The 18,586-nt window shown below is 49.8% G+C and overlaps 2 protein-coding genes across 2 annotated transcripts in view; both read left to right on the top strand.

Annotated features, from left to right (window-relative positions):
* The first annotated feature begins 32 nt into the window (after positions 1-32).
* KHDRBS1 (KH RNA binding domain containing, signal transduction associated 1) overlaps positions 33-18,586 on the top strand; it is a 22,220-nt gene continuing 3,666 nt past the window's right edge. Inside the window, exons 1-9 of the mRNA XM_080567155.1 lie at positions 33-470; positions 6,628-6,755; positions 7,328-7,444; positions 8,503-8,649; positions 10,618-10,754; positions 11,659-11,872; positions 12,771-12,838; positions 13,147-13,205; positions 15,554-18,382. Of these exons, the coding sequence (XP_080423281.1) occupies positions 104-470; positions 6,628-6,755; positions 7,328-7,444; positions 8,503-8,649; positions 10,618-10,754; positions 11,659-11,872; positions 12,771-12,838; positions 13,147-13,205; positions 15,554-15,651 (1,335 nt within the window). The 5' untranslated portion in view covers positions 33-103 and the 3' untranslated portion in view covers positions 15,652-18,382. The remainder of the gene's footprint in view (positions 471-6,627; positions 6,756-7,327; positions 7,445-8,502; positions 8,650-10,617; positions 10,755-11,658; positions 11,873-12,770; positions 12,839-13,146; positions 13,206-15,553; positions 18,383-18,586) is intronic.
* The window catches only part of TMEM39B (transmembrane protein 39B), a 12,935-nt gene continuing 12,596 nt past the window's right edge, over positions 18,248-18,586 (top strand). The window contains exon 1 of the mRNA XM_080567154.1: positions 18,248-18,382. The gene's annotated coding sequence lies outside the window, so the exon portion shown is untranslated. The remainder of the gene's footprint in view (positions 18,383-18,586) is intronic.

Genomic DNA, 18,586 nt, shown 5'->3' with positions numbered 1-18,586 from the left:
GCGGTACTTCCGGCCGCTCACTTCCGGCCGTGGCGCCGCGGCGGACGGTGTGGCAGCGCCGCTCCGCTCGGCCCGGCCCGGCCCGGTTCGCCCCGCCCCCCCCATGCAGCGCCGCGACGACCCCGCCGCCCGCATGGGCCGGGGCCCGGGGCCCGGCGGCGGCGGTGCCCGGCAAGGCTCAGCCCCTCCGCGGCGGCCGCCCCGGGGCGGGGGAGGCCGCGGGGCCGGCTCCGGGGCGCAGCCGCCGCCGCCGCTGCTCCCGCCCAGCGCCGCGGGCACGGCCTCGGCCGCTCAGGGCCCCGCCGCCGCCTCCTCCTCCTCCTCCTCCTCCTCCGCCGCCGCCCCCACCCCGCTGCTGCCCGGGGCCGGCGGGAAGCTGGAGCCCGAGAACAAGTACCTGCCCGAGCTGATGGCCGAGAAGGACAGCCTCGACCCGTCCTTCACACACGCCATGCAGCTCCTCACCGCAGGTACCGGGCCGGACGGGACCCCCGGCGCTCGGCGGGGCAGGGGGCGGCGGGGGGGGAGGCCGGGCAGCTCCCGGGGGGGCGGCGGGGGGGGCGGAGGGGGCCGCCCGTGCTCGGCCCGCTGCCCCCCCCGGAGGCGCGGGTTGGAGCAGCCCGGTGCTGGGGGGCTCGGTTCGCCCCGGTGCAGCCCGCGGTGCGCCGGCGTGGGTCGAGCCCAGAGGCGGCGGGGAGGGGGGGGGGGGGAGGTTCGGAGCGCGGCGGGGCTGGCCCTTCGCTTCCGCGGGGGAGAGGGGCCCCAGGAGGACGGGGAGCTGCGGGGCTCTCCGCGTAGCGGCTTCTTGGGTCCCTGCGGGGCGCGGGTTGTGAGCCCTCCCATTTTCCCCTCGGGCAATCCGGGTTAGAGCTCGTTCTGTGCTGCCGGTGAGCCGAACTAGGGGATGGCAGTGGCAGTCTTTGTTCCGCGCCCCGACCGGCCTTCTCCTTCCCCACCGCTGTGCAATCGCCTGGCGGCTCTGACTTCTCCCCATCCCCACCGTGCAGCTGCTGCTCCCGCACTCGGTGGCCGTATCGGGTAGGCTCAGCTGCCTCCAGACCCCATAAGTCAGCTTAAAAATTGGAGCAAGCGGCAGCGTTCGGTGCCGCTCGGCGCTTAACGCGTGCGTGGTGCGGAGCCGGGAGGCAGCCGGCACGAGGGCGGACGCAGGTTTAGCCTGCGGATGAGCAGAGCGCTCAGCTCCCTGGCGTTTATCGTTCTGCTTTGAAATGGGCTCGTTCAGGGCTTTAAAACGTTGGTTGTTGCCGTAGTCATTGCAGCACGAGGGGCTTTATTCGCTCCTCCTGTGACACGGGGAGTAATTCTTCAGAACTGCCCTCTCCCTTTGTGCAAGTGACTGAGGTGCATCGGCATGGGGAGCTTGGCATCGTTTGTGGACATCTTGGTCTAATTCGATCAGTTCTGTAAGCTGATTTGCTATCAATTTAAGGTTTTTCATTAATAAAACCCCTCAGCCAGCTGATGCTCGGCAGCTCAGCGATAATGCCTCCAGCGCAGCCAGAGGAGTTTGCTGATTCCCGCACAAAGAGCAGCGCGCGGCCCCGTAGCGAAGCTTCCTTCACAGAGCAGTGCAACCAGCATTTATGAGGGTTTTTTTTCGTTAATTTAAAATTTGCTGATAGTAGACGGCTGCTTTGTGAGACTTAACATTGATCTTTGGAAGAACTCCAGATGCTTCCCGCTTGCTTTGGGTATTTTGGATGTTGCTGTCCGTTAGGAGCATCCACCAGCAGTCCAAACTCAGGGCAATCGGAGCAAGAAGCTGGTAAAAGAAAAACCTGAAATAAACCTGAGCTTTTAGGCAAGTGACTTGTGCAGATGACTAACTGCTCCCCAGCTCGCCCGAATTGCTCAGGATTTCTCTACTGCTGTGGCAGCCTCTGGGGATGTCACGCTGGAGAAACTGCCCTGAAGCTTACTCTGGAATTTAGGTCTGGGCCAAAGCTTGTAGTGCGTACGTGTAGCACAACTTAAGTAAAGTGATTTTCAGACACACACACACACAGAAAAAGGCTGGTTACTGAATGTCAGCCATCTTCCTATCCCAGCCCCTTTTCGGGAATGCAGGCTGCTCCTCCTGCCTGCTCTCTGGAGGGAGAACCCCGCAGGAGGTCTGCACTGACACCGAGCCTTCTCCTTTAAAAACGGGATCCGAAAGCAGCCTGAGATACTTGTGTAATTCTAAAACTATTTAGCATTCCTGAAGAAAAATCAGCATTGTTTAGGAGCGAGATGAAGGGCAGCAGAGTGATGTAATAGCGGTTCTCAAACAATGTGCTGTGTGATAGAAGGCAGTCAAGCAGCTAGATGCTGGGGGCTGTTACACAGCACCCTGAGCAGGAATTGAGAGCTGGGGTTTCTTGCACCTTGGAATACGAGTCCTGTGATTCAGGTTCTGCGTGACCTTCCTTTTCCACAGGAACAAGAAATCCCTTCTCCTCGCTTTGGCTTGTGCCCCCCGTGTGCTGCAGAGGCAGGGCTGGAGGAGCTGAGTTCTGGCAGGCGCAGAGCAGGAGGTGCCCCCTGATGTTAGCGAGGCGTAGGGCTTTGAGTTCTCCTGTTAACCTTAGCTTGTTTCATGTCACGGAGGAACTCTCCTTGGAAGGAGCTGGCAGTTTCGCCTCTGAGCTTTCTCTGCTGCAAACAGAACAGGAGCCACCTCTGCTCCCCTTGCACGTCTCTGCCTGGCCGGCACCTCGTGGGTCCCCGCGTTAACCACAGCCCTCCACGTCACAGAATCACGGTGTTAGGGGTTGGGAGGGACCCTCAGAGATCATCAAACGCCCCCAGGGGTGTGGGGTGCTGAGGAGCAGATTGGGAGCAGTGGGTTGGGGACGAGAGCAGGTCCCCACACAAGAGGAGAGAGCGGGGGCAGCGCGAGGCGTTGCAGGAGCCCTCAGCAGAATCCCCTGCTGACTGCCTGTTTCTCGTGCCAGGTTCGTCTCATCTGTGTGTGCTCCTAGGAAGAAAAGAGGCTGCGTGGGCAGGCCGGGTGGGCGGGCAGTGGCCTTGCTCCCGAGGACCCAGCAGCAGGACTAGAGATGGGCTGAGGCCACGGGGCAGCGGGGAGCTGTATGAAACCCAAGCAGCGAGATGTGCAGATCTCTCTTGGCGTGGAGTTGGGGCAGTGCCGAGATGGAGATGGTTACCTCAATCCCTGCATTTCCGAGCGTGTGCCCAGGCCCCCCGAGGAGCTGCAACTGCCGCCTTAGACTCATGCCCCGATGTCACAAGCCAAGCCACGTGCTGGTGCTGCCTCATTTCTCAGCGTTCATCCTGCCGAGCCCCGCCAGCCCCACTGGGTGCTCTCACTGCCGGGACTCTGCCTCCGCTGCCTGTGCCATCTCTCGCAGCTCACCTCCGGCCTTTCTCCTCCTGCTTCAGTGATGTTTCTCCTCCCCGTGCCCCTTCCCCTGTGCTGCCCGGCCCTGCAGCGCCTTGCAGCTGGCCCAGTCCACCCAGGAGCAGGTCCCTGCCTCCTCCCCTGGGGGATCAGACCCTGTAGGGAGCGGTAGTGTAGAGGTGGGGCCCTGCCCTCTTCCAGAGGCTCCCACCCCTAAACTCTTCATTTTTCTTTCCTTTGGGGCCACAGGGTCGGTACAACCACACTGTGAAGGTGATGCTCTCAGTGTTAGGGATGGACAGAAGGTGTCTCGGCTTGCGGGGCAGTGCTGAGGATGTTTGGGCTGCGATCAGGAGTAGCGCTGTGGCTGCTTAGCCTCCTCCTTGCGAAGCAGCGGCGTTACCAACCCCCTTTACCTACCCCTTAGGATTTCTTCTGAGACAATGCAATCACTCTCCCCCACGAAGTCCTGGGAACCACTGCCACGCATGCCGCCAGCCTGCTGACATTCCCCGTGGCAAGAAGGTAACCTTCTGCTGCACCTCTGACACGGCTTTATAAAATCAGCACTGCAGTGAGGCATGCTTAACCCCTCAAGGTATACGTATGCTTCTCCTTCGTCTCAGTAAGTGGTCTGACACGCTGCTGCCGCCCAGCAGTTCCTCCAGCGCTGCTCCGTGCCGCGTAGCTCGTGCCAGAACGCGTTTGGGTAACGCTGGAGTAACACACAGGGCACGTTGCGCGTGTCTTTGGTCCCTCCTCACCCGCTGGCAGCCTTGGAGCCCGTTCGGAGGCGTGAAGGGGGCTGCGAGGTCCTGCGCTGACCGAGAACGCCAGGAGTAATCCCTCTGGGCCAGGTTTTTTTTTTTCTTCTCTCATATTTTGGGTTTCCCTTGAAGAGTTAGCAGTAGTGGATCTGGCACTCCTCAGCAAATGTTTAATGGTTTGCTGCCTTCCCAGAGCGGGTCCCAGATGCTGCTGCTGCTGCACGAGGCAGAGTGGGTTTTGCTGTGTGGCTGTTGTGAGATGGGGTTCACTGGTTTCCAGGGGCTGACACCTGATCACGTTGGGTTCTGGCGAGGTAGTTTAAGAGTGCTTTTATTCTTGGTGTGTGCATAGGAAGTGCCTCTTGTTAACACGCAGGATGCTTTTTCACAAATACTGCTTTTGGAGAGCCACAATATCGGAGAGGCGATCTCATTTCTATTGTAGGATCTAAAGCTACACTTTATCAGTGAAGAGGCCACCAATTAAACCCTTAGATTCCAAATCTTGATTCTCTGATGTGTTTTTATAGCTAAAATTTTAAAACGTATACGTAAAACGAACCGAGGCAGCCATCTCCTCTGTCTATTCTATCCATTTGACAGTGTTTGAACTTCTGTTTTGTTTGCATACTGTCTTCAGAAAGTCATTTCTTTGTAAAGCAAAAATTCAAGCCATTTTTTCAAAGCTGATTACATCCAGCAATTTTCTTAAACCGAGGAGTCATGGTAACAGCTTTGTAAAGGATCCAAAGCGCTGTTGCAAGTAGGAATAAGAAAAATTAGGCCTTTTTCGTAATTATGCAACGCGACACCCAGGATCTATATTTGGATCTCTAAACTAAAAAACAGTTTGCGTGAGGGTGCCCGTAACCCAAAAGTTCAAGTGCTGATCGTTCCGCGTGTTCTCAGGGCTTTTTGCTTGCACGCCCAGCTGCTGGGCCTCCTTGCGGCCTGCTGAAGGTGCCAGCGGCGGTGCTCAGCCCCTGGGCTGTGCCTGCCTGCCCGGGCAGAGGTGTGACGGCAAACCCAGCGCTCCTATTTCTGTTCCCATTAGATGGGAAAACGACTGGGTGGCTGGCATGCCGAGTACCTGCTCTGCCAGTCTTCGAAAGCCCTAAACACAAGCACTCAGTGTCGGGCTCTTCGTTCCTGACACGGACAGAAGTCGCAGGAGACGCAGGCCGCCGCAGCTGCCCTCCTTACCGCCCGGCGAAGGAGTAAGCAGCCTGCAGCCTCAGACCTGCCCTGCAGCTCTGATCCAGTTCTGCGTGTAATCTTGTGAAAGCGTCTCTCTCTTCCCCCCGAGATGTGAGAAGTTGTATCTAGAGCGCTTTCGACTGAGAAGAGGTATTTATAGCTCTCGGGTTTGCTGCTGAAACAACGCAGTTTGGCTTTTACGGAAGGGCCCTTACTCACTGAGTACCCGAGTAGTAATTCGGGATGGCCGTGCATGGTGCGGCCAGGTGTTGGGGTTGGACCAAAATGTGCTTGGGGGTTCTTCTCTGTCGGGCTGACTGTCACCCGGCATCTCTCCGAGGAAGTTTAACCTCTAGCCAGGTGTGAGGAGGTGCCGAGCACTAGTTCCCAACTGGCCTACCTTAATGACTGCTTCCAGCAGGTAATTGGGACTTTCCCCCAGTTCCCCCCGGGCTGCAGGGTGCCTGCGGGTCGGTCAGGCTGCCTCAGTGCTCTTCCAAGACTCCGCAACTCCATGTACAATTAAACGCCAGAATCTCTCTTTGACAGAGAAAAGCTCGTCCTTACACTGCTTGAATCGAGTTAGGGACTTGTGATACGTACGGCGGGTGTGCCTGAGCCTTACGGCTTACACCAAGTCATCAGCTGCCTGGGTGACAAAGGTGCACTCACGTAACCACGTGAAGTTTGTAAGAATTTAGTAAACCAGTCCCAGCTCGACAATGTCAGTAGGTTGGGCCTCTGTTTATTAGGAATGTCCTCAACCTAGCAGAAATGTAGTGTCAATATATGAAACCACAATTTAAATTACAGCTTAAATTAGCACATCAGCTTGAGTGCTACAACTTGCCTGCTTTGCTGACGGCTGCTGCGTTAAAGCAGGGGTGCGCAGTGGGGCCGGGCCCCCCCCGAGGTTTAGGAGCCTGCAGGTGGGTGCTGCACTCGCTGCGCAGGCACGAGTTCGGGAACTGAGAGGGAACGGCACAGCAGAAGTGATCTCAGAGCTGTGCTTACAGCGTCCCTCTGAACTGATGAAGCAGTTTGTAGGGCACTCTGCTGTTTCGTTTTTGTTCGTTGTCCTGGTTTTGGCCTTCTGGAGTCCCTAGCTGTGAAGGGAGGAAGAGAGGAGCGGGGCTAGCACTAAAGATGTCCTGTCTACCCAGGTTCCAGTAGTACAAATAAACCCCATAAATGTTGGTATATTGACAGAGGATGAGGGTGGTGTGTCCTGTTACAATTCCAACTCTAAAATGATGCTTGTTTGAGGAATATAAGCAGCCCTATTTTTATCTTGTTTAGAAATTGAAAAAATTCAGAAGGGTGAAACAACAAAGAAGGATGAGGAAGAGAACTACCTGGATTTATTTTCTCACAAGAATATGAAACTGAAAGAACGAGTTCTGATACCTGTCAAACAGTACCCCAAGGTGAGGGCCAGAAAATAGCTTACTGAATCTCTGTGATTTGCTTATTTTCTATGGATTTTATGGCTGAATGTTAGAGATAGTAGCTGTCAAAGTGTCAGCAGGAGTTATGCCAGTGTGCCGCTGGAATCGCTACAGAATTTGTCCTATGCAAGCTCACAGGATCTTATTTCTAATACATTGCATTTCTAGCATGTCTCGGGATAAAGCTAAATGGTGATGTGTAGTTGTGATCTTTCATTGCTAGAACAGACTTCCATGTGTAGAGCTCTGTTTTACAGTTAAGACCACATTTACCTCATAAGGCTTGCTGCCTGTAAAACCACTGGAGAGTAGCAGTTAGAAATAAACACTTTACATGAGTTAATTTAGCTCTTTTCTGGTGGAGCATTTTTTTTCATTGAAAGAATGTTCTGGAATTTAAGTTTTCCTGTGCGTTTTTTGGTCTGAATTTTTTTTTTGTGAGATGAGAAAGTGGCGTGACTAAATTTCTTGTAAGCCAGCGTAACATTGACAGAAGTTTTCGTTAATGTTACTGAGTTTTGGAGTTAAATAACTTCTTTTTGTATTTACAGTTCAATTTTGTTGGAAAGATTTTGGGACCTCAAGGCAACACCATCAAGAGACTTCAGGAAGAAACTGGTGCTAAGATATCTGTGCTTGGGAAGGGTTCAATGCGAGATAAAGCAAAGGTAAGGGCACCCCCCTTGTAGCCATACACATATGTTACGCCTTGCACATTGCTGTGACAAGTAGAGGTCCTCAAAGAATTTTGTAGATGGAAATTTGAAAGTGAAGGCAATAGGAAGTCACCTTTCTGAAAACGTTCTGTGCTTGTTGGGAGCATTCCTGGCTGGGGGAGAAGTGTGATGCCTGTGTTCTTTATAAACGATACTTGCAGAAACCAGTCATCTTTGTGATATACGGCACCTCTGGTGTAGAAGTAGCTTATAGGAAAGGTGAAGTGCAAGGTCTTTAAAGTAAGAACCAATTCTAGCTACTCCTTGAAAAGTCATTTGCTAAAGGAGTATGTTTTCCCTCTGGGGGAAAAAAAACAAACAAAAAACATTTCCCTTTTCCAGATGTCCCCTCTGAAATCTGTAAATTTTCATGGTTCACTGAAGACGTTGGAGCAGTCTGTTCCTGGTAATCTTTAGTGAATCATGAAGTGCCGGGAGGTTTTTTGAGCAGAAAAAATGGAAACATTTTTTTCTTCCTGCTTGCTCCTAAAATTGAGCTAACAAACAATGGGGCTTTAACTTAATTCAGCTTCTACTTTAGCAGACTGAGAAGTTTGTGTGCTTCTAGCTTGCTTACAGCTTCATAAAGCCAGCTGAATAACACAGGTATCAAAGAGCAGAGTTAGAGCAGGCGTGTTTGAGGCATTAAGCTTCGCTTTCCCTGTAAAGGGCTCCTTAGGCAGAAAGGTGGTGCAGAACAGGAAGAACATTGCTTGCCTGTGCTTAATCTTCTGGAAAAAAAGCTGCTGGCATCATTGCGTTTAACACAGATACCGTAGCCACCTGAAAAGGCAGCTATAGAAAGCTGAAAGGTACAGACTTGCAGGTTGCTTGTGGCTTTTTTGTAAAGCTGTATATTGATGTGCACAGGAGGTTAACATGATCCATGAACCGGCATGGCTAAAATGATTTTACGGACATTACCTGTTAAGGCTTAAGAAAAGGGAAAAGAAAAGTAGTTTTGCTGCTTCTTATTTAGTTTCAGGACTCTCTAATATGCTTTGTTTTAGGAGGAAGAACTACGTAAAGGGGGAGATCCTAAATATGCTCATCTAAATATGGATTTGCATGTCTTCATTGAAGTTTTTGGACCCCCTTGTGAAGCGTATGCTCTGATGGCTCATGCCATGGAAGAAGTCAAGAAGTTCCTTGTCCCAGTATGTATAGTGATGTTCTTTTTCATATTGAAGGGTGAAGATGGGTTAAGGTTTGCTCAGTGTAAGGCCTGTGGTACAGGAAAGGTGTAGCTGAGGAAGCTTGGAGTAGTAAGTGTGTGTGTGGCAGCTTAAGATGGCCCCATTAATCTTGCATGAGGTCATGTATTAATCCCCTAATCGTAACTAGAAGGAAGTACACCTTCAGGGCAATTGCGTAGGAAACTCGGAGTAGGTATTTCTTTCCCAGTTTTAGATGTGGACACGGGTGGGTGGAGAGCTTGTCTAGCTCCATGTGTCAGTTTTAGCAGGCGAGTAATTTTATCTAGATCTGGTGTGGAAGAGCCTTCTTGGATGGGTTCCTCCCATTTGGAACTGGGGCATCAAAATCTGGCTAGAAAACTGTACTGGTCAGATCAGGAACTCCATGCACAGAGATGCTTGCTCTGCTCTGGGGGATGATGTGAGGATGAGGAGGGTGACTGCCTGGAGGCTTGGTAGTGGGTACTTAGTGTTGTGATTAGTTTCTGAGACACGTCTGAGTCGGTATTTCTGCTGCTTTTAAATGGGTATGATGTGAAGGAACGTCTCTTTGCCTGTCAGGCATTTATGCAGATGACATTTGTTGTCTTTTGGGGGACGTCTTCTACTGGTGAAGCTTGTAAGACCTTTACGTTCAGCATCATGGGTTTTGTGCCAGCGTGTAATACGACAAAGCTGAGCGTTGCCTCCGAGAACCAAGGTACCTGAAGGAGTCTCTCACGCGTTATTGAAATGATAGTACTGCTCGCTAAATTAGGAAGAAGACAAAATGGGAAGGAAGCACGCTGTGCTGTTGGCTTCTGGCTAGCTCAGCCTGTAATTCAGAGCCGTGGCAGGCAGGGAGCTGAGCAGAGCCCAGGGCCGTGCGGAGCTGGGCGAGCTCAGGTGTTCTGCCTCAGGGTCGAGGGGCGGGTGGAACTCGAGAGCTGCAGGCAGCGGGGAAGTGTGGAAAAGCATATGGTTCCTGAGTGGTTTCCGTGAGTCTGACACGGAGAGGAGGAGAGATTACTGTGTGCAGTGCCTCTGAAGGAAAGAGGTCATCTTCAAGGAGCCCCTGGGATGTACAAAACCTCGGCTCGCTAAAGCGAGCCTGCAGCCTTGCTATTTAAAGTGCCTTATCTATCGCTGCCTTCAAACAATGTGTTAAACCCGTGAAAATTGGCAGAGAAGTCACAAAGGAAGCCAGCGGTGCTGTGAAGACACATCTGGTAGGAGGCTTGTCGCTTTGTGGCGTTGCCATGGCAGTGTGAGGGTCCCCTCTGATGACACCGGCGGCGCGAGGCCCGGCCTGCATGTGTGCTCAGGGAGGGGTGGGCCGCAAAGACCCCCGCGGGTCACCAGGGACTGGCACCGAATCCTCAAGCTATCACCTTGGGGTGATAAAAATGCACGGAGCAGAAACGTACTGCGTTCGCGAGGCAGTGAGAAGACAGCCTGCGTTTGCAAATTGGCATTTACTCCTCGTCGGGCTGCATCCTCTCCTGTTCCCCGGTGTGTCGGGAGCACGGCAGTATGTTTTACGTTACGTGGGCTCGCTGCCAGCCACTTGCCTTTAAATGGCAGTTGAAAGATGCTCGAGGTGAGGTGTATCTTGCCTGACCTCCGAACCCTCCAACATTTGCAAATAAATCTCGCCAACATCCCTGGGATGCCTCCAGCCCTCCTGTGAGCAAGGTCCTCTGCCCAGGGAGTGGCTGTCGTGCATGCTGCGGCTCCTGGACGTCAGCGGAGCGGGTTCCTCTTGGCTGGTTTGGAGAAAGCTGGCAGCCGTGTGCTGCTGCCAGCTGGGAAGATCCCAGTAAAACTAACCAGCAGGTTTTAATTCGGAACTATTAGGTCGTTTTTGTTCCAGCATGGTAGCCTGTGATATCCTGGAGCAGGGACTGTCTAGTTAGCTGCTCTTTGGAGTTGACTGTCTTCCCTCTTTAGGATATGATGGATGATATCTGTCAGGAGCAATTCTTGGAGCTCTCCTACCTGAACGGTGTACCAGAGCCAACTCGTGGCCGAGGAGTCCCTGTGCGGGGAAGGGGAGCAGCTCCACCACCACCTCCGCCTGTTCCAAGGTACCGTTCCCAAAACATGGATCTGGAAATGCTGCGTCTTGCTCGGAGTGGTGCTCCAAGATCAGGTCGAGCTGCTTATTCCTGTCCATCAGCTGTTAGCCTTGATCTTGGCTTTTGACCAAGGCTTTCTAGCCTTGTTCTGCAGGCTTGCTTTAGCAAGCTGACATCAAATATTTTGTATGTGCTGAGTTGTAATCTAGCTCAATGGATGTCTTCTGTCTTGTTTTTTGGTGCCTGAAATTAGAAGCTCCATAAAGTAACCACTCAAAAAGTGAAAGAATAGGTAGAAAATCTTTTTTTTAATGGTCTGCAAAATCATGTGTAGATGTTTTGTATTTGCTTCTGCAACCTGCAGCAGAATAAACATTTTCAGTTTAAACTGACCTTCCTTTGAAAGTCACAGCATAGCATTTTTCTGTCATTGCTGTCAAGGGGTTGGGATAAATTGGCGATAAAGCTCTGTTACTGTAGTTCTGGCTTCACTACATATTTCATGGGGGAAAGTCTTTGCTTCATCTGACTGGTTATCCCAGAAGTGTCCCTGCTTATTCCATCAGTGATCTTTATAGTCCTGGAGGTATGGCAGTCTTTACTGATTAGTGATAGAGGGTTGTTTAAAACCAACTCTGAGAAATGACTTGGCAGAAGTTCTGCATCAGATTCATTTCTTCATCTGTATAACGTGTAACGCAGTACAGTTCCATCCCATTTTTCAGTCCGTGCAATATAGGATTAATTCCCGTGCTTTCATTCGTGACAGTCCATAGCTTAGAGAACGGTAACTGGATTTATTTATCAAGCTTTCGTGTTTTAAAGTAGGCGTAAGAAGCGCGTGCACTGCCCTCGGTATTCAGCACGTGAGCGGTACAGCAACAGCTCTTCAGTCATTTTTATCTCCTTCCAGGGGGCGTGGTGTTGGGCCTCCTCCTCCTCCTCCTCGGGGGGCCCTGGTGCGAGGAGCCCCGGTGCGGGGTGCCATTGCCAGAGGAGCTGCCGTAGCCCGCGGAGTGCCTCCTCCCCCGGCAGTACGGGGGGCTCCTGCACCCAGAGCACGTGCAGCCGGCATTCAGAGGATACCGCTTCCTCCTCCTCCCGCACCAGAAACCTATGAGGAATATGTAAGAAACTACGTACTTCTGTTTTTTATTCCAGCTAGCCGGTTGTGCATTAGATATTTAACATCCTTTAAATGCAGGCTAACAACGCACGGGATTGCACTGACAAAGTGAGCCCTAGTGCAGACTGGTATGGTGCTGGTGACGTGCTCTACCTGTTCGGTCTTCGAGAGAGGGGTCTGTTAGTATCGTGAATTCAGGTGAAAGGGTTATCATAAAAATGAAATGTGCCCAGGGCTGAACTTTGGCATAACTCACTGCATGGTAGAAAAACTGCATCGCAGTTTCTGCAAGAGAATTCTTTCAACAGGGAGCACCAAAGCTTTTTTTGCAGCCCATAAAATCCTTAAAGTAAACATGTGAATGAGCATAATGAGGCTTCAGGTCATATACCCAAGCACCACCCTCTTGCCAAGCTTATCTTAGCATCTTTGCTCTTGATATTCTAAATGGAAAACAAGAACGCTGGTTTTGATGCACAGCAGCATTTTGGGGAACCAACATAAATGTGGCAACTTCTGAAAATTCTGCTTCTCCTCCCAGTGAAACTCCTGAAGCCAATCATAATAGATTGGTGGTTGTCTACCTGTAAATCTGGATAACGCAGAGTCCTTGTGACACACGAGGACTTGTACTGCAGACAGCTGCAGCCTTGGACATGTAAATAACTCTCAGATCCATTGTAAATATTAGTGTGGTTCATTCCTCGCGAGCCACAGGACACAAGCAGTTTTTAGCTGCCCACGTGTTCTGCGATGGAGCCCCTTCCCTGTGGCAGGCAGGGACTCAGAGGCTTCTCTGAAAACTGCTGCAGCCTGAATTCATTTCTGCCGCCACCCTTGGTCGGTCGTTAACCTTCCTTCTTTTCCATTAATGCCACTTATGTCATCCTCCATTTCAGGGCTATGATGATGCATATGCAGACCAGAGCTATGAGGGGTACGAAGGGTACTACAGCCAGGGCCAAGGGTAAGTCACCTGTCTGTTACGGAGAAAATTGTGCATGATCTTTTTTTCCTTTCTTTTAAGGGAATGGAAACACTTGTTTCTGAGTTTGAGCTGTAGGGAAAGTGCCCTGTTCTGCTGTAATCCAGGAGTCCCTGGGAAATAACTTTTGGGAGTGCCCCAGTGTGCTTGACAAATCTGTAAAAGCAGCGAACACACACCACAGCCGTGAGCAACATTGGGCATCTGTGCTGTTCAAGCGTTTGTGCAAGTTGTGTCAGGTTAGAGTACGATTTCAGCGCTGTGTGTAACCAACGTAATTACTCTTCCAGGGACACAGAATACTATGATTATGGACACGGGGAGGCACAGGAAACCTATGAAGCTTATGGTATGTCTGGGGATACTGTTCTCTTGACAGGGAAGGGGCCGCACATAGTTGGGAATTGCCTGTAGCAGCTGTACGTAGCTGGGAATTGCTTGCAGTCGGTCAGCTGTTTTCCAGTGCCACTCCACACTCTGAGCAGAAATTTCTGATGCTGAGGAGGACCTCAGGTAGTTTTCATGGCAGAATATTTATACCCTACAGATTTCCCAGGTCAGAACAACTGAAGGCATTCTGTGGTTTTTAGGTTCTTATCTAGCTCAGTTGTCTCAAAGGTGATGAAAACTTCCATTTTTAAATATGGAAGTATCTTTTACTTTCCTTGTAGCTTTAAAGTATTTTAAGAGCTATGGATTTCCACCCCCAGCACTACTTTTGCTGCAGTCTGGTTTCATGGATTATATTTTGTTGAGCTGCATGAGTGCATGGCTCCATCTGCTTCCTTATCCTCAAAAACCTTCCAGCTGACACCGGCTCTGCGCTACACATTTGCTCAAAAAATGGATTTAAATGTCATTTTAAGGCCTCCCTTTGATTAGGTAGAACAATCTTGGTCAATATGACTAGAAAATAGTTTATGAAGTTCAGCTAATTTAAATTACCTAAGGCTACCAATGTAGGCTAGGCTCAGGAGTGTGGACAACTGATTTGGCCACAGCTGTGTAAATCACCCACTGCCGAAAGCCACGGGCCTTCTATGTGAGGTGCTGGCAGTAAAGCATTGGGTGACTGCATCGGGTTTTTTTTAAACTAGTCCAGTTATCCCAGCTCATGAATGACATCTGCATGTGGCAATGAGTAAGATTCACTTTCCTTTCTCTGGAAGCAAGCTGAAATGTAAACAGTTACACAAGCCCTACAGCAAGCTGCTTAGTGGCACGGAAATGCGCCGTGTTGAAAGCAGTCCCTGCAGCAGAGCGTCGGTTGCCTGAAGGTGTGAGTGAACCGAGATGCCGATGATAATGACCGACCTGGAGGGGCTTCTGGGGAGACAGGGAATCCCCTGCCCCGGTTGTGGCATCTCCTGCTCCCAGCGAGCAGAGACAGACCTGCCTCTGGGTGTGCTCTGGGCTTAAGCTGTGAGTGCAAATTCGGGTTCCTAAGCAGGGCTGCTTTTCCAGGCTAAGACGAATTTGAATAGACAGCTGCTGTCAGTAATGGTGGGTATCTTTCGTGCCTCTGTGCAGAATGGCTCTTAAATGGCTTGGGTTGTTGCCTGTGTTAGTCACGCAGCACAAAGAGGCTTTTGTGCCTCCTGCTTGGTAGGAGAGCGGTGTTGTTGTCTGGGGTAGGAAGGCCAAAATGCTCATTGTACACTTGGCATGAAGTTGCCACAGTTAATCTGTTTATCCACAGTAATTTCCTTTGGTTTCTGCTTTCATGAAAACAAAATTAGAAGAATAAATTGTTGAGCCGGGCTGGAGACGGTTTTGAGAAGAACAGAACGTGCTCCATGGCAGCAGGAGCAGCGGTCGGCCGTCCTCCGGGGTCTGGGCGCTCGCTCTCACGAAAGGGGCGGTGGAGAGAGCGGCGGGCATGCCAATAGCGATGCTGCAGGCACAAGCTGCAATGAAAGCTGTGCTTGTCCGGGGCTTGAGCTAGCTCAGGGACAGCGGGATGTGAACTTCATTCTGTTTGGTGGTAGCTGTACACGGCAGAAGGGTTTTGGCCGTCCTGGGCGAGCAGATGCGGCGCTCCCTGCGGCTGCAGATTTTCCCCATCATCACGGTGGAGGAGGAGCAGCAAGCAGCAGTCGGAAGGCAGGCTGATGCCTGCACGTTCCCTCAGATGTGCTGCCGTCCGAGGGCAGTGTGAGTCACTTACTGGTTTTGGCACGATTACTGGGGAGCTGCCTGGCTGGCGCTTCGCAAGGAGGAGCGCGCTACCTGCGGCCGTGTCCCCGCGCGGTCACAGCGCTGCTGGCTGCCCGTCCGAGAGGGCTGCGCCTGCCCGGACCTTGGCGGAGGCAGGCTGGCTGCCAAAGCCACCCCGTGAATTGGCTGCAGCTCTGCTGAAATTAATTACTCGTAAAAGGCACCGGATTTGTCCAAATCTGTGCTCAGCGGGGGTGCCGGGGCTGTGGGCTTCCCGGGGATTCCCGGCCGAGTGGCTTTTCCCAATACTGGTCCAAAGATGGGCTGCAAAAAAGAGGTTTTGTGGAGCCGGGGGGGGGGGGATTGTGTAGGGGCTTTTCTCTGCTTTACTCTGAAGAGCGACTCGCAGGGAGCCCAGGAGTGTTTCGGCTCAGGCTCCAAGAGGATCCCGCGTCGGGAGCCAGGCGGTGCGGCTGCGCCGTCCGTGCGCCCGGCCCCGAGCGCGCCGCCACCGCTGATTTATTGCTCTCTCTTCTGCAGGCCAAGATGACTGGAATGGAACAAGGCCCTCCCTGAAGGCCCCGCCAGCTAGGCCGGTGAAGGGGGCCTACAGAGAGCACCCATACGGACGTTACTAAAAACAAACATGAGGGAAAAATATCAGTTATGAGCAAACAGTTGTTACTGATTCTTGTATCTCCCAGGATTCCCGTTGCTTTACCCACACCAGACAAGTAATTGTCTAACTGTTTTTCTTCGTGGCCCTTTTTCTCCCACTCCATCCTCACCCTGCATTCTGGCTTCTGTACGTAGTATTTTAAGATGAGTTAAATAGACTTAGAGGACCGACTTTAATTTTTTTTAAGTGTGTAGATTGCTTCTCTCTCTTTGTTGTTTAGATAAACACAACTGTACCTTTTTTAATAAAAAAAAAAAGTTGAGTTAAAAATGTTAGTTTCAAAAGTGACATGCTTGCTTAGCAGTTATGAAATTAAGGTTTTGTTAACCTTTTAAGTTCGGTTTTAAGGAACCCATAAAAGTTGTAGTTGCAGAATCCCAAAGTAGGCTACATTTCAAAATTCAGGGCTGTTTTTAAGAATTAAAATCATAATGTAACGGTAGTAGTTGCCACCGTTTAAAAGTAACCTCAGATGTCAAACTTTACTTAAAAGCAGATTGCTGGTGAATCTTAAGTTTAAATTTTAACACGAAGGATCCTCAAGCAAATTAAATAGCATTTTTTAAAGGTGATTGACTTAAAAGAAAAAATTAGGTTTGTAAAATTGACATTTCTTACGTGGGTTTTGAAATCTAGCCCCGAACATGCGGTGTTGAGAGATGCTTGGGAAGCAGATTTTCCAGTGTAAAGGGGTTCTCAGCTTGGTTCGATATGAAGAACTTTTAAAAGGAAAACAAATTAAAGCATGGCTCTAATTGCCCGGTGTTTGATATTAGAAAACAGAGTACTAAGTGAGTAGGTTTGAACTCTGTAAAATTACAGTCTTCTCATGTTTATAGGGTTTGGGGCAGATAATACAGTGCAAGTTTAAAACTGACAAAACTGTCAGTATTAGCAATCCCATTGACTTGTTCAAGTGTATCTCAACACTAGCTTTGCATAAAAAGGGACACTGCAGCTGAAAAAAATGAGGAAAATTTTCACGTTGTACATAGGTTAAAGTCCTAATTGGATTTGTACACTGTCCTCCCAACTCTGTTCTTGAAGATTAAATGCTACATGTGTAAGTCTGCCTAAATAGGTAGCTAAAACTTGTCAAAATGTCTGCCGCAGTTTGTCAATAAAGTTTAGTCCTTTTTTAATCAAAGTAAATGTGATGAATTGTCATTTTTTTGTTGAGCAGTAAAATAGCTATTATTTTTTTCAAATAATTTTAAATTAATGCTAAAGCTAATTGTCTTTTTAAAATATGGAGACATTCTAAAAATGGTGGTTTTTTTGCAATTCTTACAAAAAGTTTATCGAGCTCACTGAATGAGCTTAATTTAAAAAAGAAAAAGGACAAAAAAAATTGTTTTTCACCCCCTGGAAGTTCTTGAAAGCAGTTTGATCCTAGGCTATTGCAGAAATCTGGCTGGAAAGTGTTCATGGAGCTCCACTGAATTAAAGATTCAGGTTTCAGGTGGCCTCACAGAGCGTGCCAGACTGCAGGCTCCAGGCTGAGTCTGAAATGGCTGGTGTAACATTAAATGTAACGTGACAAAACGAATGCTGAGAACTCCGAGGCTTAGCTGCCACCAGGAGGAGGAGGAAGCTTGCTTTGTTCACATAAACTGCCCTAACCCACTGGGCTAGGATGCTGCCCTTCCTGCTTTAAGGTAGCCTTTACTTGGAAAGCCACTTCCAAATGTTACCCCTGTTCGGGAAGGGTGCTGCAGCTGCTCCTCAGATCCTTCTGACAGGGCGTGTATGTATTTGTGTATACATCAGCTGTAACTTTAAACTGCTGCTTAGAGAGACGTGAAAACCGGTTTGTATTTCCCAACTGCAAGGTGAATCTGGCGTTCTAGGGGGAGAGAACTAAACTGCTCGGGGGTGAAAAATAGAGCAGTAGGAAACAAACTGCTTGCAGCAGTGCATGACTGAGGGGAATACTTTAAAACAAAAAGTTGTATTTGTAGATTGTTATTAAAGTGCAAATAACTGAATTTTCAACAATGGTTTGGAGTCAGCTTTCAGGGCATAATGTCTTGCTTGATGAAAAGATCACCCTATGCCCCCCTTTTAAAGGAAAATTATCGCAGGAGAATCAGGATGTGTAAAGCTAACATGCATCGCAAAACCCAAAAGGTAACCTAAATGTCTGATTTTAATAGCACATTTCTCTTTTACATAAACTGTGACGGCAACTTGCATAAACTTTATTGAAACAATTCTTCAAATGTTAATTTTAATGTAAAAATTTGAAAAAAAAATGTTTAAAATAAACATTTAAAAAAAACAACCACATGCTTCTGCATAAATTAGCGATAACTTTAATACTGTGCCCTTTGAAAATGCACTGTAATGTAATGTGGGCAAAAAGGAATCGGCAAGCTTAAATATCAAAAGATGTAAAATGAGAACGAATATAGATAGTCCTGCTACTGCCAAAAAAAAGAATTCTGCTCAGTTATTTAAAAATGTAAAATGATGGCCCTTTTTAGACCCCAGTATTGATACTTACTGTGAAATGTTCAAAGCTCAGCTTAAGTTGCATGTTTTCCTTCCTGTGTAATTGCATGCAGGAATCTTTTCTTTTGACTTGTGCTTACATTAAGGAGGCTCACAAATGTCTTCAATTTGCAGGAGTCAAGAGTGCATCGCTGTGAATCGCTTGGGGGACGATGAGCAGGGGCAACACGAAGTGGGTAAGTTTGTCTGTTTATTTTTGCAACCCCTTGCAAGCTGCTAACATGTTCTGTGTGGGAGGCGGGGGCGGCACCATCTGAGCTGCTAAATCGGAGCCATTCCTCATAGACCCACAAATAAATTTCTCTCGCGAAAGGCCAGTTACATGACTGCCGCTCTCGCAGAGGTCACGGAGTGGAGGAGGCTTCAGTGTGCACCCGCTT

This window comes from Anser brachyrhynchus (assembly GCF_964034855.1).
Source record: "Anser brachyrhynchus genome assembly, chromosome: 24".
Classification (NCBI taxonomy): domain Eukaryota; kingdom Metazoa; phylum Chordata; class Aves; order Anseriformes; family Anatidae; genus Anser; species Anser brachyrhynchus.
The sequence above is the reverse complement of the archived record's forward strand: the minus strand, read 5'-3'. Positions and strand labels throughout refer to the sequence as shown.